The sequence below is a fragment of the Martes martes genome, assembly GCF_963455335.1.
Source record: "Martes martes genome assembly, chromosome: 4".
NCBI classification, from domain to species: domain Eukaryota; kingdom Metazoa; phylum Chordata; class Mammalia; order Carnivora; family Mustelidae; genus Martes; species Martes martes.
In genome coordinates, this window is record NC_137891.1 from 148,075,648 (window position 1) to 148,100,379 (window position 24,732).

Here is a 24,732-nt window from a genome sequence, read left to right on the forward strand (position 1 = left end):
TCTATTGAGAGTATCATATGGTTCTTATTCTTTCTTTTCTTAATGTATTGTATCACATTGATGGATTTGCGGATGTTGAACCAACCTTGCAGCCCTGGAATAAATCCCACTTGGTCGTGGTGAATAATCCTTTTAATGCACTGTTGGATCCTACTGGCCAGTATTTTAGTGAGAATTTTCGCATCTGTGTTCATCAAGGATATTGGTCTGTAATTCTCTTTTTTGGTGGGATCCTTGTCTGGTTTTGGGATCAAGGTGATGCTGGCCTCATAAAATGAGTTTGGAAGTTTTCCTTCCATTTCTATTTTTTGGAACAGTTTCAGGAGAATAGGAATTAATTCTTCTTTAAATGTTTGGTAGAATTCCCCTGGGAAGCCATCTGGTCCTGGACTTTTGTTTGTTTGGAGATTTTTGATGACTGTTTCAATCTCCTTACTGGTTATGGGTCTGTTCAGGTTATCTATTTCTTCCTGGTTCAGTTGTGGTAGTTTATATGTCTCTAGAAATGTATCCATTTCTTCCAGGTTGTCAAATTTGTTGGTGTAGAGTTGCTCGTAGTATGTTCTTATAATTGTTTGTATTTCTTTGATGTTGGTTGTGATCTCTCCTCTTTCATTCATGATTTTATTTTATGCGTCCTTTCTCTTTTCTTTTTGATAAGTCTGGCCAGGGGTTTGTCAATCTTATTAATTCTTTCAAAGAACCAGCTCCTAGTTTCGTTGATTTGTTCTATTGTTTTTTTAGTTTCTATTTCATTGATTTCTGCTCTGATCTTTATGATTTCTCTTCTGCTGTGTTTAGGCTTTCTTTGTTGTTCTCTCTCCAGCTCCTTTAGGTGTAGGGTTAGGTTGTGTATTTGAGACCTTTCTTGTTTCTTGAGAAAGGCTTGCACCGCTATATATTTTCCTCTCAGGACTGCCTTTGTTGTGTCCCACAGATTTTGAACCGTTGTGTTTTCATTATCATTTGTTTCATGATTTTTTTCAATTCTTCTTTAATTTCCTTGTTGACCCATTCATTTTTTAGAAGGATGCTGTTTAGTCTCCATGTATTTGTGTTCTTTTCAAATTTCCTCTTGTGATTGACTTCTAGCTTCAGAGCATTGTGGTCTGAAAATATGCAGGGAATGATCTCAATCTTTTGGTACCGATTGAGACCTGATTTATGACCCACGATGTGGTCTATTCTGGAGAATGTTCCATGTGCACTAGAGAAGAATGTATATTCTGTTGCTTTGGGATGGAATGTTCTGAATATATCTGTGATGTCCATCTGGTCCAGTGTGTCATTTAAGGCCTTTATTTCCTTGTTGATCTTTTGCTTAGATGATCTGTCCATTTCAGTGAGGGGAGTGTTAAAGTCCCCTGCTATTATTGTATTACTGTCGATGTATTTCTTTGATTTTGTTATTAATTGGTTTATATAGTCGGCTGCTCCCATGTTAGGGGCATAGATATTTAAGACTGTTAGGTCTTCTTGTTGGACAGACCCTTTGAGTATGATATAGTGTCCTTCCTCATCTCTTATTATAGTCTTTGGCTTAAAATCTAATTGATCTGATATAAGGATTGCCACCCCAGCTTTCTTCTGATGTCCATTAGCATGGTACATTGTTTTCCACCCCCTCACTTTAAATCTGGAGGTGTCTTCGGGTCTAAAATGAGTTTCTTGTAGGCAGCATATTGATGGGTTTTGTTTTTTAATTCATTCTGATACCCTGTGTCTTTTGATTGGGGCATTTAGCCCATTAACATTCAGGGTAACTATTGAGAGATATGAATTTAGTGCCATTGTATTGCCTGTGACTGTTACTGTATATTGTCTCTGTTTCTTTCTGATCTACTACTTTTAGGGTCTCTCTTTGCTTAGAGGACCCCTTTCAATATTTCCTGTAGAGCTGGTTTGGTGTTTGCAAATTCTTTCAGCTTTTATTTGTCCTGGAAGCTCTTTATCTCTCCTTCTATTTTCAATGATAGCCTAGCCGGATATAGTATTCTTGGCTGCATGTTTTTCTCGTTTAGTGCTCTGAATATATCATGCCAGTTCTTTCTGGCCTGCCAGGTCTCTGTGGATAGGTCCGCTGCCAATCTAATGTTTTTACCCTTGTATGTTACAGACTTCTTTTCCCGGGCTGCTTTCAGGATTTTCTCTTTGTCGCTAAGACTTGTAAATTTTACTATCAGGTGACGAGGTGTGGACCTATTTTTATTGATTTTGAGGGGCATTCTTAGCATCTCCTGGATTTTGATGTTTGTTCCCTTTGCCATATTAGGGAAATTCTCTCCAATAATTGTCTCCAATATACCTTCTGCTCCCCTCTCTCTTTCTTCTTCTTCTGGAATCCCAATTATTCTAATGTTGTGTCTTCTTACGGTGTCGCTTATCTCTCGAATTCTCTCCTCGTGGTCCCGTATCTGTCTCTCTTTTGCTCAGCTTCTTTATTCTCTGTCATTTGGTCTTCTATGTCACTAATTCTTTCTTCTGCCTCATTTATCCTAGCAGTGAGAGCTTCCATTTTTGATTGCACCTCATTAATAGCTTTTTTGATTTCAACTTGGTTAGATTTTAGTTCTTTTATTTCTCCAGAAAGGGCTTTTATCTCTCCGGAGAGGGTTTCTCTAATATCTTCTATGCCTTTTTCGAGCCCGGCTAGAACCTTGAGAATCGTCATTCTGAACTCTAGATCTGTCATGTTACCAATGTCCGTATTGATTAGGTCTCCAGCCTTCGGTACTGCCCCTTGTTCTTTTTTTTGTGGTGAGTTTTTTCGCCTTGTCATTTTGTCCAGATAAGATTTGCTTTCTCCTCCTATAGAATTCTGTTGTTCTTGGTGAGTGAAGTTGGTCTTGGCTGGGTTTCTTGTTGATCTTCTGGGGGAGGGGCCTGTTGTAGTGATTCTCAAGTGTCTTTGCCGCAGGCGGAATTGCACCGTCCTTGCCAGGGGCCGGGCTAAGTAATCTGCTCAGGTTTGCTTTCGGGAGCTTTTGTTCCCTGAGCGCTTTCTGTAGAGTTCCAGAGGACGGGAATGAAGATGGCAGCCTCCCAATCTCTCGGCCCGGAGGAGCCGAGAGCTTGGGGTTCTGCTTCTCAGTGCGCCCTCAAAGAAAAGCGCCCAACCGCCCTGCCTCCCTGGCCTGCGGTCGCGCCAGTAGGAAAGCAGTCAACTGCTGGCACTTGGAGAAATGCACCCGGTCGCTTCCGTCTCTGTGGCCTCCGGCTGCGCTCTGAGACCACCCAGCCTGCGACTGGCACAAGGTAACCCTGGGCTGAGAGCTCACTCCTCGGCTTTGTCGCTGTAACCGGCTTCCCCGCTCTAATACCTATGAGCTCTGTGGCACTCAGATGCCCACGGTCCTTCTGTGACCCCGCGGGACCTGGGGTTATGCTGACCCCGCCTGGGTTTCCCCCCGGTTTAGCCTGTGGAGCGATGTCCCTCCATGGAGCAGACTTTTAAAAGCCCCTCCCCCCCGCGGTCTATCTTCCCGTCGCTTTGGATTCACTTCTCCGCAGGTCCTACCTTTGAGAAAGTGGTCGATTTTCTGTTTCTAGAATTGTTGCTCTTCTTCTCTTCGATTTCCCGTTGGATTTGTAGGTGTTCACAATGGTTAGATAAGCTGTCTAGCTGATCTCCTGCTTCCTGATGTCGTCTCAGCCTGCTACTTCTCCGCCATCTTGACTCCTCCTGGTGTTGTCTTTTAATTATTGAGATGTTAAGAGTTCTTTATGCATTCTAGATAAAGCTCCCTGAACAGATTTATGATGTATATAGTCTCCCACCCTGTGGGCTGTCTTTTCATTTAATCAATGATAGCCTTTGAAGCAAAAGTTTTTACTTTTGATGAAGTCCAGTTTACCTTTTTTGTTTCTTGTGCTTTTTGTGTCATATCTAAGAAACCATGCCTAATCCAAGGCCATGAAGATTAATGCCAACATTTTCTTTGAAGAGTTTTATTATAGCTTTGCTCTTCCATTTAGGTCTTTGATCCATTTTGTATATAGTATGAGGTAGGGGCCCAAATGCATGCTTTTTGTGCTGATATGGAAGACTATTCCTTCCCCACTGGTCTAGGTACCCTTGCTGAAAATCAACTATCTATAAATATGAGGGTTTATTTCTGAGCTCTCAATTCTATTGCACTGATCTGTAAGTCTATCCCCTTCTGCCAGTACCACAGTGTCTTGATTACTATAGCTCTACAATAAGATGAAACTGGGAAGTGTGAGTCCTTTTTTTTTTTTTTAGGATTGTTTTGGCTATCCTGGGTCCCCTGAATTTACATATGAATATTAGAATCAGTTGGTCAATATTCTGCAAAGCAGCCAATTGGAAATTTGATGCAGACTGAGTTGAATCTATATACCAATTTGGGGAGCATTTTCATCTTAACCATATTAAGATCTGATCCACGATGTCTTCCCATATTTTTAGATTTAATTTCTTTCAGCAATGTTTTGTATTTTCAGATTACAAGTTTTATGCTACTTCTATTAAATTTATGCCTAAATATGTTATTCTTTTAGATGCTATTATACATGGAATTGTTTTCATATTTGAAATGTTCACCAAAAGTCTACAGAATACAATTGGGTCTTGTATATTAATTTATCATACCAGTTTACTAATTAATTCTGATAGGTTTTTTTAGTGGATTTCTTAGGATTTTCTATATACAAGATCATATCATTTGCACCTAAAGTTTTACTTTTCCTGTCCATTTTTGGAGGATAGGTTTGCTGAATATAGACTTCTGAGTTGACAATCTTTTTTTCAGCACTCCTAATGTCAACCCATGGCCCTTTGGCTCCCATGGTTTCTGATGAGAAATCAGCTGCTACTTTTGGGGGAGCAGAGGAAGAGGGTCAGAAAGATCTTAAATAGGCTCCACGCCCAATATAGAGCCCTACACAGGGCTCACAACCCTGAGATCACATCCTGAGCCAAAATCAAGAGTTGGGTGCTCAACCTACTGAGCCACCCAGGCATCCCTCAGATGTTACTTTTATTGAGGCTCTCTTGTATGTGAAGAGTCTCTTCTCTCTTGACTTTCAACAATTCATAATGCGTCTGAGTGTAGATTTCTTCAAGTATCTCCTACTTAGAGTTTGTTAAGTTTCTTTGAAGGGTAGATAATTATTTTTTAAAATCAAATCTGGGAAGTTTTCAGCTATTATCTCTTCATATATTCTCTTGTCCCTTTTTCTTTCCCTCTCCTGGGAATCCCATATCTATGATGATACTTGATGGCATCCCACAGGTTCCTCAGTCTCTCTTCATGTTTTTCTTTTTAAAAAAGATTGACTTATTTATTTACTTTTAAAGAAAGAAAGAAGGAGAGAACATGGGTATGTGGGGAGGGGCAGAGAGAGAGAAAGAGGAAGAGAATCTCAAGGAGACTCCCCTCTGAGTGTAGAGTCTGATATAGGGCTCAATCCCACAACCCTGAGATCATAACCTGAGCTGAAATCAAAAGTCAGATCCCCAACTGACTGAGCCACCCAGACACCCCTCTCCTAATGTTTCTTTATTCTTCTTTCTCTCTTCCTCACACTGGGTAATCACAATTGATCTATCTTCACAGTTCTGCTCTTGAACCCTTACATGAACTTTTCAGTTACTACACTTTTCAACTACAGAACTTCTATTTGATTCTTTTTCAGTTTACTGACAGTCTCTCTTCGGCAAGTCATTGTTCTCATATTTTTTTAGTTCTTTAGACATTGCTTTCTTTCTTCCTAGAACATATTTCAAAGTGTGGTTTAAAGTCTTTGTCTTGTAAGTCTCATGTCTGGGCTTCCTCACGGACATTTTTTATTGATCTTTTTTTCCTGGGTATGGGTCATACTTTCTTACTTCTTTGCATGTCTTGTAATTTTGTATTGAAAACCAGACACTTAAGATAATACAATGTGGCAACTCTAGAAACTGTATTCTTCCTCTTTCTTCTCCAATGTTAAGATATTGCTGTTGTCACTGTTTAGTTACTTTCCTAAACTAATTCTGTAAAGCCTGTATTTGGTTTCATGTGACCAACAAAGTCCTTAAACACTTAGCTTAGTGGTCAGCTAATGATTGCACAGATTTCCCTAAATGCCTGAAGCCAAAGTCTCCCACTCTTAGCTGAGGGGCTCTCTGTGCATCTTGTGGCACACCTTCAACACTCACCCTAACAATTTACAATTCAGTCTCAGCCTTCACTTACTGCTTCCACAGAGCCTCCAAGTCAGCCAGAGGTCAGAGCTTAGGGCCTTCTTAGATCCTTCCTGAGCACATGCATAGCCCTGGATGCACAGGTGACCTTACTCCAGGAATATGCTGGAGCTTTTCAAAGTCCCTGAAGAATCTCATTCCCCCCAGCTTTTCCTTTTAAATATTCTGCTAAGCCTACTGTTTGCCCAGGCATCCACTGTCTCAGGCAGCTGTGATCTTAAATAACTGCTTCTGTTTTTGACACATCCCTCCTTCCCAGCCGCAACCCTCCCTCCCCCCCAAAAAAAGCTTTTCATACTGGGATAGCTCCAAGATGAGTTAACTAAAATCTGCCTTGTGAATGAGGTCTTCTAGGAGACCACCCAGATGGTCCAATAATGGCAAGTCTCTGGGAATGGGGCTTTGAACAACCTCTAATCCAGTCTGCCTCTTCTGATGGCTGCTGGGCTACTCATTTTCACCACGATTCTTTCAAGGCTACTGTGGTACCAGGGAGGGAGGAGAAGGGGACAGGGCAAGTTAAAATGTCACAAAACTTGCCGTGCTTATGGAGGTTCAGCTATTTTTCTAGAATAAATACTCCCCAGATTGCTATAAGCCTTTGGCTCATTTCAGAGCTCTGAAAAAAGTTAGTAACTCTGAGCATTTTTGCCAGTTTTCCATAGACTTTATGAAATAAATAATTTTAGATCTTTATTTGGCCATTTTTGCTGATGTCACTTCTCTTTGCTGATTTATCTACTTGTTCTATCAACTACTGAAAGAAAGGGATGTTGACATCCACACCTATTTGTAGATTTGTCTCCCTCAATTCTTTCGCTTTTTACATTTTGAAGTTCTGTTATTAGATAATGCATACTTAGAACTGTTAAGTCTTCTTGATAGGCTGACCCTTTTATCATTTAATAAAGCCATGCTTTATTTCTGGTAATGTTCACTGCCTTAATGGCTGTTTTGTCGGATTTTAATATAGCCACATGAGATCCATTGCTTACACAAGCCAAGCACACAGGAATCCAGGGTCAATTTATACTCAGATATAGAATAAAACTTACTCTCAGCCAGCAATGTCACCCATACCCAGTGTCAAGCTTCTGGGCCCTGACATCTTTCTTTAACTGTGTGCCTGTATCATGGAATATAAATCAAAACCACAATGAGATATCACCTCACACCAGTTAGAATGGCTAAATTTAATGAGTCAGGAAACAACAGATGTTGGCAAGGATGTGGAGAAAGGGGAATCCTCTTACACCGTTGGTGGGAATGCAAGGTGGTGCAGCCACTCTGAAAAACGGTATGGAGGTTCCTCAGAAAGTTGAAAATAGAGCTACCCTACGACCCAGCAACTGCACTACTAGGTATTTACCCCAAAGATAAAAATGTCATGATCCAAAGGGGCACCTATACCCCAATGTTTATAGCAGCAATGTCCACAACAGCCAAACTATAGAATGAGCCCAGATGCTCAGTTGGTGAAGTGGTCTGCCTTTTGCTCAGGTCATGATCCCAGGGTCCTGAGACTGAGTCTTGCATTGGGCTCCCTGCTGAGCAGGGAGCTTACTTCTCCCTCTGCCTGCTGCTCCCCCTGCTTATCCTCTCACGTGCACACACACTTGCCTGCTCACTCTCTTTGACAAATAAATAAATCTTAAAAAAAGGGGGAGTGGCTCCAGAGTGGCTCTTTTGTTGGGCATCTGCCTTTGGCTCAGGTCATGATCCTGGGGTCCTGGGATTGAGCCCCATAACGGGCTCCCTGCTTGGCAGGAAGCCTGCTTCTCCCTCTCCCACTCCCCCCGCTTGTGTTCCCCTCTCTCACTATGTCTCTTTCTGTCAAATAAATGAGATCTTTAAAAAAAAAATAGAAGAAGATGATGATGTAGTATATATGCAATGGAATACTACTCAGCCATCAAAAAAAAGAAATCTTGCTGTTTGCAATGATGTGGTTGGAACTAGGAGGTATAATGCTAAGCAAAGTAAGTCAATCAGAGAAAGACAATTATCATATGAGTTCATTCATATGTGGAATTTAAGAAACAAAACAGAGGATCATAAGGGAAGAGAGGAAAAAAGTAAAACAAGACAAAATCAGAGAGGGAGACAAACCATAAGAGACTGTTCATCGCAGTAAATAACTGAGGGTTGCTGGTGGGATGGGGTAACTGGGTGATGGGACATTAAAGAGGGTTTGTGATGTAATGAGCACTGGGTATCATATAAGACCGCTGAATCACTGACATCTACCTCTGAAACCAATAAATACATTATATGTTATTAACTGAATTTAAAATTTAAAAAAGATATCTATAGAAACAACAACCAAAAAACTGCACCTGTGCTACAGGACCCGCAAGCTTTCATTTAGGTCCACTAAGGGTTCTTCTGTGGATTAACTTGGTTATGTCCTTCTTCAGTAGCCCTCTAGACATTCTCTCCTATATATACCACTTTTAGAAATTCTGGCCCACCACTTATCTAGGCTCAGAATTCTGTTACCGAGCCACGTGAGTCAACAAATTACCTACTCTTTCTACCATTTTATACGACCAGAGTGACTTCTGACTAAAACCTACCCCTTCGCAGGGAGAGCTGCAGGCTTCCACAGCATTGAAAATTCCCCTTCCATAGTATAAGCAATGAAGACAGACCTAGACCAGGAATCAGATCTGAATCAGTTCTGGCTTTCTGAATAGACATGTAAGGCAGCATTGCATAGGGACTAAGCACACGGATTCCAGAGCCAGACTGCCTGTTCTGACAGCCAGCTTAACCACAGCTATGTGGCTCAGGCAGCTGCCTGATCTCTCTGTGTTTAGCTTCCTCACTTCTACAAGGTGAATTAGAATAGTTCTTACCTTACAGGGTTGTTGTATGGTTTAAATGAATTCATGAAAGTGAAGATTTTTAAATAGCACCTTGAAGATACACACAGTGAACACTATCTAAATGCTGGACGTTAGTTTTGGTACTGCTGGTATTCTCTTGTTACTGTTTTATCATCACTGTTGCTACTATGTATATATGCATTTCATCACAAGTTATACAAGTCTTAAAACTGGGAATTACACAATACTGTAGAAGCTTCGGGGTTTAATTTTTTTTCTTTTTAAAGATTTATTTATTTGAGAGAGAGAGAGAGTGTGTGTGTGTGTGCGTGCACACATAAGCAGGGGCAGAGGGAGGAGACAAGCAGACTCACTGCTGAGTGGGAAGCCCAACACAGGGCTCAATCCCAGTACCCTGAGATCACTGCCCAAGCCAAAGTCTAGAGTCAGACCCTTAACAGACTAAGCCACCTGGGTGCCCCTGTTAAAATGTTTGTCATTTCCTCTCCTCTCTTTCGAGAGATTTACGCAGTGTACAGACTGTATTATTGCAGCCTTATGCTATTTCTCATTTATTCAAATCACAATAGCTACGAATTTATCAACTCCTTACCATAAGTCAAGAAATGTGCTAACATACACACACACATTCTCATTTAATCCTCATAAAAACCTTTGAGGCATATATTACATTCTCTATTTTCAAAGAGGGGTTTGAGTTTCAGAAGTATCAAGGACTTGCTGATGGTTATCCTTTCTCCTGTCTGGAATGTTCTCCAATCCTTACTCCACCCTCCAGTGGAGTACACTTTTGCTCAGTCTTCAAGAGATTAGACACAGACATCACCTCTTTCAGGAAACCTTCTCTGCTATCAGGATCTCTGCCCTGCCATTCCAGGGCAACGTTAGATACTATTACTATATATACTATATATTCTTGCTTGCTTCTGTCACATTTTAACTATTTATTTCTGTCTTTGTCTGTGTCCTCCAGAGTTCCAAAGGTAGGGAATACTTTTGGGTTTTGTTTTTAAAAAAGAAAAAACTGACAATGACCCAAAAGACACAATCTGGGAAATACTAATAAATTAATGCTAAGTAACAAATGCCAACTGGCTAATGATTTTGCCACCAACCTTCAGCTTGTCTGCTTTAGCCCTCGTTTCCAGAAGCTTCTTCTCTCTGGCATCTATCTGCAGCCCTTCATCACACCAGTTAACAGCCTCAGCAAAGTTTTTCAGTTCCAGATGGCATAAGGCACCTGTAGAACCCAGAACCTTTAGAATACGTGGACAATATGCATGGAAAGAGTTCCCCTTGAGCAGGAACCAGCCCCCATCCCCAAACCCCACCAGCTACCAGCCAGCATTCTGAAGAGAAACAGATGTTTAAAGCCCCTACTACTGCATTCCCCAGACAAGGAAGAATATTTTACTTATCTTAGATCAGAAAGATCTCTAGGGCCCATTCAGCTTAAAACTCCTGTAAGCCACCCTGACATTAAGGACTTTTAAAGTAGAAAAGGCTACAACTTAATGACAAAGTGCACAGGGTTTAGAGTCAGACAGATTCGAGCTGGAAATCTGGTTCTACTCTTTACCAACTAGACATTACATAAAATACTGAGCAACTCTGAGCTTCAGGTTCCTCATCTGCAAATGAGAACAAAGTTCATCTCAGATGATATTTAAATATAGACAGAAAGCAAAATTGACCTCAGCCGTTCATCAAAGCAATGGCAAGACCAAAGACATTAGGTCTCTCCTAAAATTATTCCTAATGGCTTCCAGGTTAACCTGCCTCTCCTCTCACCACTTTTGTTGTTCTCCAGGAAGCCTCTTTAGACTTCCCGCAGAATTTCCAAATATCAGAACTGTAAGGGCTTAGATGTCAATAGACTCCAACCTCATCTTCCAGACACCCGCTGACACTCAGAGTGGGTGTCCTGCCAAGGTCACATGCTGAGGTAAAACTAACAATTCAAGATTTATAGACTCCAGCTTGTCCCAATTCCACAGGACTACACTGACTTTAGTTGCCAATCTTTGAAGATTTTATTTATTTATTTGACAGAGAGATAGCACAAATAGGCAGAGAGGCAGGCAGAGGGAAAAGGAGAAGCAGGCTCTCAGCTGAGCAGGAAGCCTGATGCGGGGCTCGATTCCAGGGCCCTGGGATCATGACCTGAGCCGAAGGCAGAGGTTTAACCTACTGAGCCACCCAGGCGCCCCAGTTGCCAATCTTTGAACAGTACCTTCTTTCCCTACAGCTGAGGGACATGGATCTACCTATACCAACCCCTAACTATACATACCTAAAAATGCATTAACTTTGGTAAAGCATTTGGCTTACGATAAAACAGTCGATCATGGAAGTATAAGGAGGATTAATATGTGATGAATAAATCAAAGTTTACAAAGCACCTCTGAGCTTCTCAAAGAAAAGGTAAAGTATAAAAGTAGTATTAGCACTATTATTACATAGAAAGGTCAGACCACAAAAGAAAATATAATCTGGGAACAGCTCAGCATCAGAGTTATCAGCAAAGATCCCGTAACTTATCTTTTAATTAACATGGCATCTGAAGATCTCACTTTTCAAACAGCTAATTCGGGAAAAAAAAATTAGAATGTGGCTTTTGGAATTACTTTATTTTAATTAATTTTATTACTAATTTAAAACGAGGAGTTTCAATTTCTCCACAAATTCTTAAAATATAAAGGGTTTTATTATTCTCTGGGAAATTCTTTTTAAAACAGCATGTTATCATTGATAAGGACCAGGAACTTAATATCAAGACTGCAAAAATAAGGTGACTTCATTAGTATCTTAGCACCTTAATATCAAAGCTTAAAATGCCTCAACTTTCAGTGCACTGAGTGGCAACTTTTCCGTAAAGACAATCATACTGTGGTTCTACAATACTTACCTCTTACTATTGCTTTGAGGTGGCAGGGTTTTAGCTTTCTGGCAGCTGTCACATCATTGAGAGCAGAACGAAAATTGCCTAACAGGCACCATTTAGTAAAAGAGAAAACAAGACTGCGATCAGAATATTTGCAAAATTTCATGTGTAGACACACAGACATTTCTGTATATTCTTTGAGAAATATAAATCAGAGCACAACAGTTTTTAAAAAAAATATATAGTTGTGCTCATCAAGTCTTAGAAATACTTGTAACACTGGAAGTCCATGGAACTGTAAATGGCTAGCAAGCCCACGAAAAGATGCTCAACATCACCAGTGACTGAAGAAATTAAAATTAACATGGAACTGGTAAAAATTAAAAACAGATAATATCCAGGATGGGTGAAAACATGGGAAAAGGGCACTCTTATGGGTAAATAAAAGAGCAAATTAGCATGCATTTGTGCATATACTCTGACCCAAAAATATTCTTCTAACAACTTACCCTTAAAAATACTTGGACAAATATGCAAGGATAAATGTAAAAGCGTGTCAACTGCAGCATTAGTTTTATTTGTGAATTATGAAACACTGGTGATACCCTAAATATCCTCAATGTAGTAACAATTAAAGAACTCTGGTAAATCCACACTACTAAATATTATGCAACCTTTAAAAAGGGTGAGCTATATGTGCACGTAAAAGGCATGATAGGATGCCTGTGCAATACTGTTTTAACTGGTTGTTCTACTGTAAAATATCTATTTTTTGTAAAACAAACCAATCTAAATATACCAACATATGTACACACACATATATATTTGTAAATGCATTTAAAAAAAAAAGATGTGTAGGGTCACCTGGGTGGCTCAGTCAGTTAAGTGTCTGCCTTCTGCTCAGGGTCCTGGGATTGAGCTCCAAGTCAGGCTCCCTGCTTAATGGGGAGTCTGCTTCTCCTTCTCCCTCTGCCCCTCCCCCATTTTGTACTCACTCTCTCTTAAATAAATATTAAAAAAAAAAAAAAAAGGTGTGCTATCATACATACTGTTATCCAAACTGGAAGGACATAAAGGAGATTTTCACTTTTAAATATTTGGTATTTTCCTATTATTTTCACTTCTAAAAATCTAGTGCAGAGGTCAGCAAAATTTTTCTATAAAGGGCCATACAGTAAATATTTTAGGTTTTACAGGCCACATACGGTCTGTTACACATTCTTCTTTGTTTTACAATCCTTTAAAAATATAAGACATTTTGGGGCGCCTGGGTGGCTCAGTGGGTTAAAGCCTCTGCCTTCGGCTCAGGTCATGATCCCAGGGTCCTGGGATTGAGCCCCGCATCAGGCTCTCTGCTCAGCAGGGAGCCTGCTTCCCTTCCTCTGTCTCTCTCTCTCTCTGCCTACTTGTGATCTCTGTCAAATAAATAAATAAATAAAATCTTTAAAAAAAAAAAAATAACATCTTTAGCTCACAGGAGGCTAAGGATCCAGATGTGGCCTGGGAGCCACAGTTTGCCAAATCTGGCTTCGGCCTTAAGAATAATCAGGATTCGTGGGAAAACTTAACCACCAACTGTGTTCATTACTGCATTGTTTTAAAAAACCTAAAAGCAGCTATATACTCAATACCACCTGTGTAAACACCGGTATGTCCAAATGATGCAATTTTATGTAGCTTTTAAAACAGTATTCACAAATATTCTTAATGACAGGTAAAACTGTTCATGTTATAAAATTAAGTGAAAAGAACTGAACACAAAATTGGAAGGACAGCATATTAACTATGGAAAAAAATGTATATAAAAGAGATCCAAAGACCTCTGGTTAAGGGTGGTAGATCGAACATAAGGATTTAACTAAACCTCCACTACTCTCCCCCTTTCCCTCAAAATGCCATAAACCCAGAGAGACAAGAGTAAGAACAAAGAACACATTTTAAAGCTCAAGAACAAAAGGACAATGGTTAAATGAAGAAATCAGGACTAAGAAAACTGAATTCTAAGCCAGCAGAGGGAAAGCCCCAAAGCTGACAAGTTGTACTGCAGAAACTCAAAGGACTAAGGAACTGACAGCACTGGGTACTTCTTGAAGTATGGGTAAAGGTGACTTCCATTTAGTGCACTTCAAATCAAACCTGATTCTACACTAATCCTAGCACTGTGCAGCCTTACACAGTTCATTTTACTAAACTGACTGTAGTACTCCGCTACAGTTGCATGTTCTACTACCTGGGGATAAAGCTGTTAACCTCACCTACCTTACATAGTTGCTATGAGGTCAAGAGGAATAACAAATGTGAAAGTGCTCTGTAAGCTATACCAGTGAGATCTCATTTAAAGAATGACTGTGATTATTATGCCTCTGCTCCTCTGACATCACACACACATGGTTTTCTTCTTGCCAGGTGCTTCTTCTGATCTGATTAGCTCTACACATGACAGTCTTTAAGTTCCCCAAAGAAAGGAACTATGCAGCTGTTGCTCACAGTGGAATGCCTAGCACACGGTAAATGCTTTATATATATTTACTGACTGAATAAGGAAATGAATGAAACTCCTTCCGGAAAAGGCCAGATCTTACTCCTCTCTTCAACACCACTGCCTAACACAGAACAAGAACTCAAGTTCATCTGCTGAAGAAAATGTATTCCTCCAGAAGTCAGAAGAACGGTTTTTTCAGTCCATGTTCTCATACTCATCAGAGGGTCCCTCTATGGGCGTATGTAAAATGAGGGGGTTGGCTGGCCCAAATAATCTCTGAAGTTCTATACCACTTTTAGTATTTGGAATTTTATAATGAAACATGCTAAAGGAGACAACAGTTGGAGCAGACTATGGCTGGGGAGAAACACTGCTCAAGAGGTGATGAGACCCAGCAGACTCATCCCAGCTAGACTGCAAGGCTTATTCTCTACCAGCCCCTCAGAGGCCCCAGGTCTCTTTTTTTTTTTTTTTTTTTTTAATATTTTATTTATTTGTCAGAGAGAGAGAGAGGGAGAGAGAGCGAGCGAGCACAGGCAGACAGAGTGGCAGGCAGAGGCAGAGGGAGAAGCAGGCTCCCTGCTGAGCAAGGAGCCTGATGTGGGACTCGATCCCAGGACGCTGGGATCATGACCTGAGCCGAAGGCAGCCGCTTAACCAACTGAGCCACCCAGGCGTCCCCCCAGGTCTCTTTAATAACAAGTGTTTCCCAAAGTCCCGTCTGCAGAAGAGGCCTGCATGTTAGTTAAGTGTTACTTGAAAAGAGGGCTTACAAAACTTAAGAATGAAAGGGTAAAGTTCTTTGCTGCAGGTCATCTCGCATCTTTAACACATTGTGCACTGCAATCTCCAACAAAGCAGCAGCACTGGCCAAAGAATATTTCTCACTTCAGGTCCCAGAGAATACCCTTTGAAAGTTCTCCCTTTAATGGGGCGACTGGGTGGCTCAGTGGGTTAAAGCCTCTGCCTTCGGCTCAGGTCATGATCCCAGGATCCTGGGATCGAGCCCCACATCGGGCTCTCTGCTCAGCCAGGAGCCTGCTTCTTCCTCTCTCTCTGCTTACTTGTGGTCTCTGTCAAATAAATAAATTAAAAATCTTAAAAAAAAATAAAGAAAAAGAAAATTCTCACTTTAAGATAGTTTCTCTCATACAAAAAACTCTTTGCTTGAATCCTTCTAGCATCCTTCAGAAGAGGGTAAATGGCCGAAAACAAAAACATGTTTTTTTAGAGAGAAGCATTTGGGCTAAAAAAAAAATCTCAGATCATACCAATTCATATATTAAGTACGTCACTCATTTGGTTCAGATAGCAAAAATTACACAATCTCTCTAGTTTCCCTTTTCACCCAATCTACCTGGAAGATCAGTGTTCAATTAGAGTAATCTAGCTTACCTTTCTGGATTAAGCAGCTCTTCCTCTGACATTCTCATCATAATGGCTTTTACCATAAGTTAATTCTTTAGAAAGCACCAAATAATAGAATAAATTACCTAGATAGTACTGTGCTGCTGCCCGGTTGGTATAAAGGACAGCATTCAAATCAGAGTCTGTGCATTTCTTCTTTAATCCTTCAGTATACGAAATCACAGCTTTCTTATAGTCTTTTTCTTTAAAGTAATCATTGCCCTCATCCTTATAAGTCTTGGCCTGTTCTGCAAAGAAGAGAATAAATAATCATTTTCCTGATAAAAATACATTATATGTTTATTAAAATAAAAAAATTTAAAAAAAATAAAAAAATAAAAAAATAATCATTTTCCTATTTTCTTAAAGTCTCATTAAATATATATCCTAAATCATACAACAATGTTACATATGATAAACCAAATTTAAAAAAAAATAAAGAAAACTCAAGAATTAATCCTATAAAACTGGGTACCAACATGGAGAAGCAAAGTCATATGTATTTAATGCTACAATCAATTCCAAGTATCTTACAAGGTAGATTATTAGATACTTACCAAAAAAATAAATAAATAAAAAGATGCATAAAGAAATAAAGTATATTTACCCTACCGTTTGAAGGACTTTTTTTTTTAATAACTGAAGAAATGGAGGAAAATTACATTTTTGTTTTTGCTTATATTTTATACCCTGGAATGCAAATTCCCCTCTCCTCACCTTAGTAAGAGCCTATAAATTTGTTAAGAATCAGTTCAAATTTCTAATCCATTGTTAGCCCACTCGTACCTCCCCTTCTCAGTGTTCCCGCGGCATCTAGTCCATATCCACATGTGGGCACTTATCACATACACACAGAACAATATGGCTATCCACTGCAGCATGAGACCTTTGAGGGCAATCTTATTCATCCCTTTATCCCCAAAGCCCAGCATTTAGTAGGGGGGGGGGCGGGGAGTGTATGTGGAATAGTGCCGAGTTAGCCCAGGCTAACTACTAGTTGTTACCAGAAACTTTCTGACTCACTCTTTATCTCAATTTAGTGGAGACACAAAACAAATATTAGACTCATGTAAGATACCTTCTGGAGATCGCTCTTCGTCAAAAATAATGGACTGGAGGCAAGCCAAGTCAGGGTTCTCGTTGGGATCAATTTCAGATGGCGCCTTCTTCATAAACAGGGGGACCTTCTCAAATTCCTGGAGTTGAAGAGAAGAAGGAACTATAGGAATAAGACTTTGCACAGGGCAGATCCAATTCCATATCTATCAGTTTTCTGACTCATCATGCTTTGCAAGTCATCATTAGCTCGCTCGCTCCCTCTCCACGCCTCAGTTTCCCACGTGGAAGAGGCAAGCGCAGATAAGGATCTCTAACGATTCTTCTGGGGCTCACAATCTTACGAGGGCGGTGGGAGTCACCACTAACTGAGCGCTCTTTAGGTTCCAGACACTTCATCCACCATATCCCTTCACTCCCGCCGCGATCCCACGAGACTGTGGCTCTAGTTAGGGAAATGTTACAAATGAGGACACGGGCTCAGAGAAGTTAAGTAATTGGGCCACCCGCCCTCCTAAAGGTACTGGCCGCGAAGACGGGCCCCCAAACCCCGGGTCCTAGTTTCCAACACTCCCAGGTGGAAACCACCTATCCCGGGGCAGGCCCGCGGTGGGGGTCGCGGGCGCGGGAGGCGTCTGCCAGCCAGCCCCGGGGGTCTGGATGACGCCGCCACACACGTGCGGGGCCCCAGGCCGCCCACCTCCTCCCACTGGTCCTCGTGGAAGCCGCCATGGTAAGGCTGGCTCTGGAACTTTTCCAGGAACGAGTCCATGGCATCGTCGCCAGCAGCGTCCGGCTCGGGCGCCTCCATGGCTACCCCTCCTCAGCTCTGCCTCCACGGTCGCTGCGGCGAGAACTGCGCGTCCACTTCCGGCTGCGCGGGTGCCTTTCCGTCAATCCTCCGGGCCGCGCCAGCCCGCGCGCCTAGGGTTCCGCCCCTTCTGGGGCCCGGCCGAGCGGCTCCGCCCTGCCCCGCCCAGCACCTCCCCGGCCCCGCCTTCCCCTCAGCTGGAGGCCGCCCCGCCCCCGAGGTTATGGGGTGGTGGGTTAACCCAGCGTCCCACAATGCCCCACTATCGCTTCGTTCACTCATTTGTTCAGCCAGTCAATACATGTTTCCCAAGCTCCCTGTGTGTTCAGGCCTATGGTGGTCGCCAAAGCAGATCAAATCCCACTGTCCAGGAGGTGATAAGATAGTGGAAGAGACAGTAAATGCAGAAGATATAAGAGGCTGTTAGGTGCTAGCAAAAGCTATCGCGGAAAAGCTTTTATTTTTTAAGATTTATTTTGAGATGGAGGGAAAGAGCATGCGCGCACAGGTTTGCAGCGGGGAGGGGCAGAAGGAGAGGGAGAGTCCCAAGCTGACTCCAGGCTAAGCAGGGAGCCAGGTGGGGGGCTCAACTCAGGATCCTGAGGTCATGGCCTAAACTGAAATCAAGAGTTAGAGACCCGGGCACCTGGGTGCCTCAATTGGTTCAGGGACTGCCTTCTGCTCGGGTCATGATGCCGGAGTCTGGGGATCGAGTCCCACATCAGGCTCCCAGCTCCATGGGGAGTCTGCTTCTCCCTCTTGACCTCCCCTCTCATGCTCTCTCACTCTGTCTCTCTCTCTCTCTCTCTCTCTCAAATAAATAAATAAATAATCTTTAAAAAAAAAAAAAAAAGCTTTAGAGACCCAGCTGACTGAGCCATCCAGATGTCCCTATTGGGGGGAGGGGTGCGGTTTAAACGGGGTGTACATGCTTTCGAGCAAAGGAGGAGTCCCAGAGTGGGCGAGGGCCTATCTGGGGAAAAGCCTTCTCTAGGGAGGGAACTGGCAGTGCGCAGCCCCAGGGAGGGGAGGTGGGGGTGGAAGGTGGGCGGTGGCTGGAGCAGAATGAGAAAGACGGTGAGTAGGTGGAGTAGGAGGAATGGTGGGTAGTGATTCTGAGGACTCGCGTCTTCCTAAGATTGCAGTGGTGCCTCTTGAAGAGTTTCAAGGAAAGGGGCTATGTGATCAGACATGCCTGTTTCTGAGGTTGACCACCTACCTTCCTATCCACCCCAGCCAAGATGGGAACAAGAGCTCCCCTCCAGGTGCGCCCTCCGGCGGCCATGGACGCTATAGCCTCAGAGAGCCCACAGCCTGGTCTGGAAGGCAGATACGCGGGAGACCAATCCAAAGCAGGGCCTTTCACAAGTCTGCACAGTGGAGGCACAGAAGGGTGGGTGTTACCTCCGGGAGTCAGCGAGATTTCACAGACCCGCGTTGTTTGCGGAGCTGAGAGCAGAGATGAGGAAGGTCTTCCCAGATGGATGGGAGTTGGAGAGGAGTTCAGTTGTTTAGGCAGCTGTGGGAGCCCCTATCAGAGAGACATGGTGGTGTGCAAGAGCCTGGCATGCTGGGTACCACAAGCGTCAAGAGGAAAGGCCAGCAAGATCAATGGCAGCCAGAGGGCAGTCGGGCCTTTATCTTGTAGCCTTTATCTTGCAGAGGATGGTGAGCCAGTGATGGAACTAAGGGCACGTTTATTTTAGGAAGGCCTGGGTTGCCGGTGAAGGACTGATGGGAGGAGGCGGGATTAAGAGATTGACCAGGCTGCTGGTGAGAGACCAGGGGAGAGGAGAGATGGGAGGCCCAGTAGTGGAGCTGGCAGGCTTGGTCATGATTGGATCATGACAGACAGACAGACAGCAGGGCTAAGGATGACTCCCAGATGGCTGTAAGCCTTCCAGGGTGAGACAGACAGCAGGGCTAAGGATGACTCCCAGATGGCTGTAAGCCTTCCAGGGCACCTGTGTCCTGCCCCTTCTCGCCCACCCACGCCCAGTAGAACACCTGGTCCAAGGGTCTCCTCTCGTCCAGAGCTGAGCCTCCTTTTCCACACTTCCTCCTCCAGTCTGCTCCCTAATGGTTCCCATTTTCATTCTCCTCTTCATTGTCTTTTCCTTTCTTGGGTACAGAGCCCACAAATCCTTTGGCTTCCATGTTTTGATTCCCATAAAACCCTGAGAGGCAAGAATTCATTTTACAGGTGGTGTTGGGGGAGGCTTAGGAAGTGAGGAAGTGACTTGCTGAGTGTTCTTGGACCCTTCCCACTCAACACAACTTGGGGGCCTTGGCACTTGACACTGTCAGCCTCTGTTGTACTTCGAAGCCACCCAGACCCAGAATGTGACAGCTGTCGATTGTCAAAGTCAGCCCAGACCTAGGTTCTGGGCAATGAAAGCAGCAGTGTCTTTGGGTGGAAAGAGCTCCAACATGGGATTTGGGAGAACTTTGGGACCCACACTTCTATTCTCTCGTGTGAACTTGGACAAGGCCCACTCATCTTCAAGCCCTGTCCTCATCTATAGAATGTGGCACTAAAGCCAGCCTGCCTTCTCCATAACTCCGTATGGCTACTGTGAGACTCCAAGCAGGCCATGCTTATGAACATTCTTGGCAATGGAAAAGGTTATGCACAAGCACCACTCCCATTTCCTGCTCTCTCTTAGGCCCAGAATCCCGATGGTCTCAGCCTACAATTTATTGGCAGATGATTGTGTGGTCAACTTCATGGGCTCCTCATCTGAGCAAGAGCTTAAATGTACTCTACGCCCTCGCCCAGGTAATCTCACCTCAGCCTTATCTGCGAAGAATCCCAACCCTGTTTCCACCCTGATTCCCTCTACCCAGCCTCCCACTGTGCCGCCAGGCACCCAGTGGGTGTCTCTACCACCATGAGATGCCAAGCCTCTCATACTGACCACATCCAGCCTGAACTCCTCTCTCCCTGAAACTGCTTCTGGTCCAGAGGGACCACTGTGTGTGTGTGGGGGGGGGGGACACCCTTGACCCAGTCATCCACCCAGAAATGCAGATAGCACCCCCAGCACCTCACTGTCCCTCCCCCTTCCTCCATCCTATCAATCACTAGGTTCTGAAAATTGCTCTTCTCCATCTCCCAAAGGTCTGGTCCCCCTTTCCATCCGACCCTGCCGTCCAGACTTCCATTCCTCCCCCAAGCCTCCAGCCAAGTCATCTTGTCTGTGCTCTTATTCACTGCCCGCCCCTACTTTCCTTCTACCACAGATGAGCTTTCTTCCCCTCCCTTTTATCATTTATTCCCTTTCATGCCCCAGAGCCCTCCTCCTTACTCCTTCCCACCACTCTGTATTTTAATTTGTATTTTCAGTTTGTAAGTGTTCTCGCAAAATGTGACTTCTTTCATGCACGCGTTTTTTATGTACTTTTCTCCTCAGCACTAGGTTTTAGGTCCCGTCCGTGGGACAACACGTCCCCCTCAGCCTCGAACTGCTGCACGAGCTCCACGGTGCCCTTCGCTCCCTGACCATGGATACCCAGGCCGCCTCCTCTCCCAGGCACCGCAAATAACGCTACGGGAAACTTCCTCATACATCTCTTTGTATGGACCCGTGGGAAGAGCACACATCCAAGATGTGTGCTTATGAGCGGAATCGCCAGTTCATGGCGTGCCTAAACTTGGTATGACCGAATAATGACAGATTCTTGTCCAGAGGGCTGCACCCCTCCACACTCCCACCAGCCGTGTCTGTGGGGTTCCTGATCCTCTAGAGGAAGGAGCTTTCTAAAGCCAGTGTTTGCCCACATCTCTCCTCAGCTTCATACCACACCATGCCTTCCCGCTGCTCCCTGAGGTCTCCCTCCTTCACACAGCCTCCAAGGCCTTAGGGACCTAGTCCTGGTCCTGATTTCCTCCCCCCAAAAACACACATTCTAGGATCCCCCGAACCTACGTACCAGCAGTTGGTCCTTGGTCCCATGCACCTTCCTGTCTTCCATATACCCCCACCACGCGGTCATCTTTCTAAGCCCCCAAGTGTTTGGGGAAGTGTCTTATCTCTGGGAAGCCTTCCCTGACATCCCCACTCCCTGCTAGCCTAGGTACATCTTTGGACTTCACAACTCCCAGGAGTCCCTTCATCACAGCACTGGGCTGTTGGTGTCTTTCCTGTCTCTGATACTTCCATTAGACCAAAGTGTCTCAACCTGAGCACTTTTGACAACTCGGGATGGATAATTCTTCACTGTAGGTGCTGTCCTGTGCCCGATGGGATGTTTAGCAGCGTCTCTGGGCTCCACCCAACAGCCAAAAATGTCTCCAGATATTGCCAAATATTCCCTGAAGGTCAAAGTCACCCCTTTTGCGAACCACTGCCTCAGAGTATGAATTACAAGGACCTGGGACTCATCTTGTTCTCCTCCAGCACCCAGAGCAGGCCTGGTCCAGGTTAGGTGATCAGTGAATGTGACCCATATAAGGGACAGTCAATCTCTGAGCAGAGCCCCAAGAGTGGGACTCAGAGGTCAGGGCTGCAAATATGCCGATGTCATGGGGTGGGAGAGTCCCTCCTTTTCCTTCCCCTCAAACCACCCCAATATCCTCCCCTTTTATTCTTCTACCCTCCCTGTGGGGGAGGGGGGCAGCGAGGCAGGCAGGAGACTTGCTCTGTGACCTTGAGGAAGCCCCTTCACCTCTTGGAGCCTTGGCTTCCCCACCTATAAAATGTGGACAAAACAGCCTGCGTGAGTCTGTAGATGTTGACCAAGTCAACAGCGAAGGCCACACTCATCTTGCAGAAGCATTGCACAGAGCTATGGCGTCTCCCATGAGGGAACACTCACAGGGAGAGGTAAGCCACGTGGCATTTATAGGGGGAATGGCTGTGGCCATGGCCACCCCTGAGGAGGGCTGGGGGCTCGGGGACATCACTGCTTCAAGGACAACTTCCAGGAGCCCAGGGTCTGCATGATCCAGGAGCGCCGCTGGTGGGAAGTGGGTAGGTTCTCACAGCTGGGGCTCCAGCGATGTGTGGCGGCCGGGTCGCACACCCACGAGTCCCCATGCGGCAGCGGCCAGGAGCTCCGCCAGCAGCTGGCCAAGATGTGGTCCTGGGCCTGGGCCGCGTAGATGCACACTGATGCTTCTGGGTCATGTCTCAGGTTTTCCAGAGCTGGGGCATGGGGAGGGGAAAGGCTGCTTGTTAAGACCGCGTCCCCACATCGGTCTCACAGCTCATCCTTCCTTCTCCCTTCTGTGCCTTGGCTCAGGCACTCTGCTCAGCGTCCCCTCATCTCACCTTCCTCCCAGCTCTTCAAACCATTCCTGCCTTTTGAAGCCTGAATCAAAACCTTTCTCCTCCAGGAAGCTTTCTGGGACTGCCCCACCCTCAGGCTCCCATTAGTTTTCCCAGTTACAAAATTAATCTGCCCCAATAAGAGTCTGAACTACTCGCCCTGCACTAAATGGTTTGGGGTCTATTTTCTATTCTAGTTTCCTAGATTGTAAACTCTCCTAGGGTGGGGCTGTGTATTCTGTGTCTTGGTGACCCCTTAGTACTGCTCGCCGTGGACAAAGACGAGCACAGCTGGGCTGAGCTGAAGCCACTTGCTTTGAGACCTATCCCTTCTGTTTCCTGTCACCCACTGTGAGACCACTCATTCTCTCGCTGGCCCCCCGAGCTCTCAAAGACTCAGGGTATGTCTTACTTGCTTTAACTTCATTCAGACGGTCTTCTGTCATTATGCTCTCCATGCAGGGGACCAGGGACCCTTGAGTGTAATCCAAGACATGAGTGCCTCCACCTCCCGACTCTGACCCCCCCCCCAGACCAGACCTCCTAAGAGAAACTCTCCCACCCTTCTCGGGTCCCACGAATGAGGACATAAAAGGAGAACTTCATTTTGACCCTGGCACAGAGTCTCTAACAGGGGTCCTGGGAGAGATGGCAGGTCCAGAGGGCAGGGGTGGCACCGGGACAGGGATAGGATCTGGGCTGCTGCTGACTCTGACAGTGTGGCCCGAGGTCCCTTACCCAGGCTGGCCCTCAGTGTCCTCATCTGAGACTCGGGAAGGTGCTGCCTCAGCTGCCCCCTTCTACAGTGAGTTTGGGCAGCATCTGTGTGAGGGACCCTGAGTGCAGGTGCTTGGTGGGGCACTGGAGGGCCTGAGACTCTGCTCGTCGGCCACATTGTCCTGCCCTCCCTTGCTCCCTGCCCACGTGCCTTTCCCAAAGGTCATTGAATGGGACCAGGCCAGATCTCCGCCTGCTGTGAGGCCCTTCCCACATTTCTCTGCCTGGCTCATTGTTATTTATCCTTGAATATTGAGCTTAACATAATTACTTCTGCAGGAAATCCTTCCTGACCCTGAGCCCAAACTAAGTTAGGTGCCTCTCTGGGTTCTCAGAACATCGGAGTTTCCCTCACCTGTATATACTGTGATGCACTTTGTGACTTATGAACCTCTCCCACCAGACCTGAGGTCTCAAGTCTACATAAGCTCGAGGTGGGGGAGTGGGCAGGGCAGTCCCTGAGGATCTTAAATCACACACACAATTGTATGCATGCATGCATTCTTCTAGGGAAAGTGTTCATAACTTTCTTCAGGGTTTCACCAACCCTCAAGAGGTTAGGAATCACAGCACCAGGCGGGGGGTTGGGGAGGGAGATGTGTGTGGGAGGACACAGCCTCTCCCCTGCTTGGTTTCCCCCAGCACAGGCCTCTGACTCAGAGAACACACTCAAGTGTTAAACACTAACGCTTTTACATATGATTAATTTGGAGCAAGATTTGGAGAAGTCAGCATCTAGGAAATAATGTCACTCTGTGTGAGAAGCTGCCTGTGAGCAGAACCCCACATTCTGAGGGATGCCCCCAGTCCTGGGCATTGCTCCTCTGTCCCTGCCTGGATCATGTTCACGGCACAGTCCCCACCACTGCCCATCCCTGCCATCCACATCACCTCCGGATGTGTTCTCTGTTTCTCTAGACGAGGCATGGTGCCTGACACAGAGGGGAGTATCAAGCAACGTTTGCTAACTGAACCAGTGAATGGGTGC

At 44.7% G+C, this 24,732-nt stretch overlaps 2 protein-coding genes across 3 annotated transcripts in view; both read right to left on the minus strand.

Annotated features, from left to right (window-relative positions):
- TTC4 (tetratricopeptide repeat domain 4) overlaps positions 1-17,778 on the minus strand; it is a 30,831-nt gene extending 13,053 nt beyond the window's left edge. The window contains exons 1-5 of one of the 2 annotated variants that reach the window (XM_080800966.1): positions 17,587-17,778; positions 16,909-17,026; positions 15,917-16,078; positions 11,966-12,043; positions 10,173-10,297 (exon numbers count right to left, since the gene is read on the minus strand). In XM_080800966.1, the coding sequence (XP_080657092.1) occupies positions 10,173-10,297; positions 11,966-12,043; positions 15,917-16,078; positions 16,909-17,026; positions 17,587-17,697 (594 nt within the window). In that variant the 5' untranslated portion in view covers positions 17,698-17,778. The remainder of the gene's footprint in view (positions 1-10,172; positions 10,298-11,965; positions 12,044-15,916; positions 16,079-16,908; positions 17,027-17,586) is intronic. The other variant, XM_080800967.1, reaches the window with a different exon arrangement.
- A 4,821-nt stretch (positions 17,779-22,599) lies between these two features.
- MROH7 (maestro heat like repeat family member 7) overlaps positions 22,600-24,732 on the minus strand; it is a gene marked incomplete at both ends in the record, with an annotated part of 43,093 nt that continues 40,960 nt past the window's right edge. Inside the window, 2 exons of the mRNA XM_080801701.1 lie at positions 22,600-22,844; positions 23,380-23,442. Of these exons, the coding sequence (XP_080657827.1) occupies positions 22,600-22,844; positions 23,380-23,442 (308 nt within the window). The remainder of the gene's footprint in view (positions 22,845-23,379; positions 23,443-24,732) is intronic.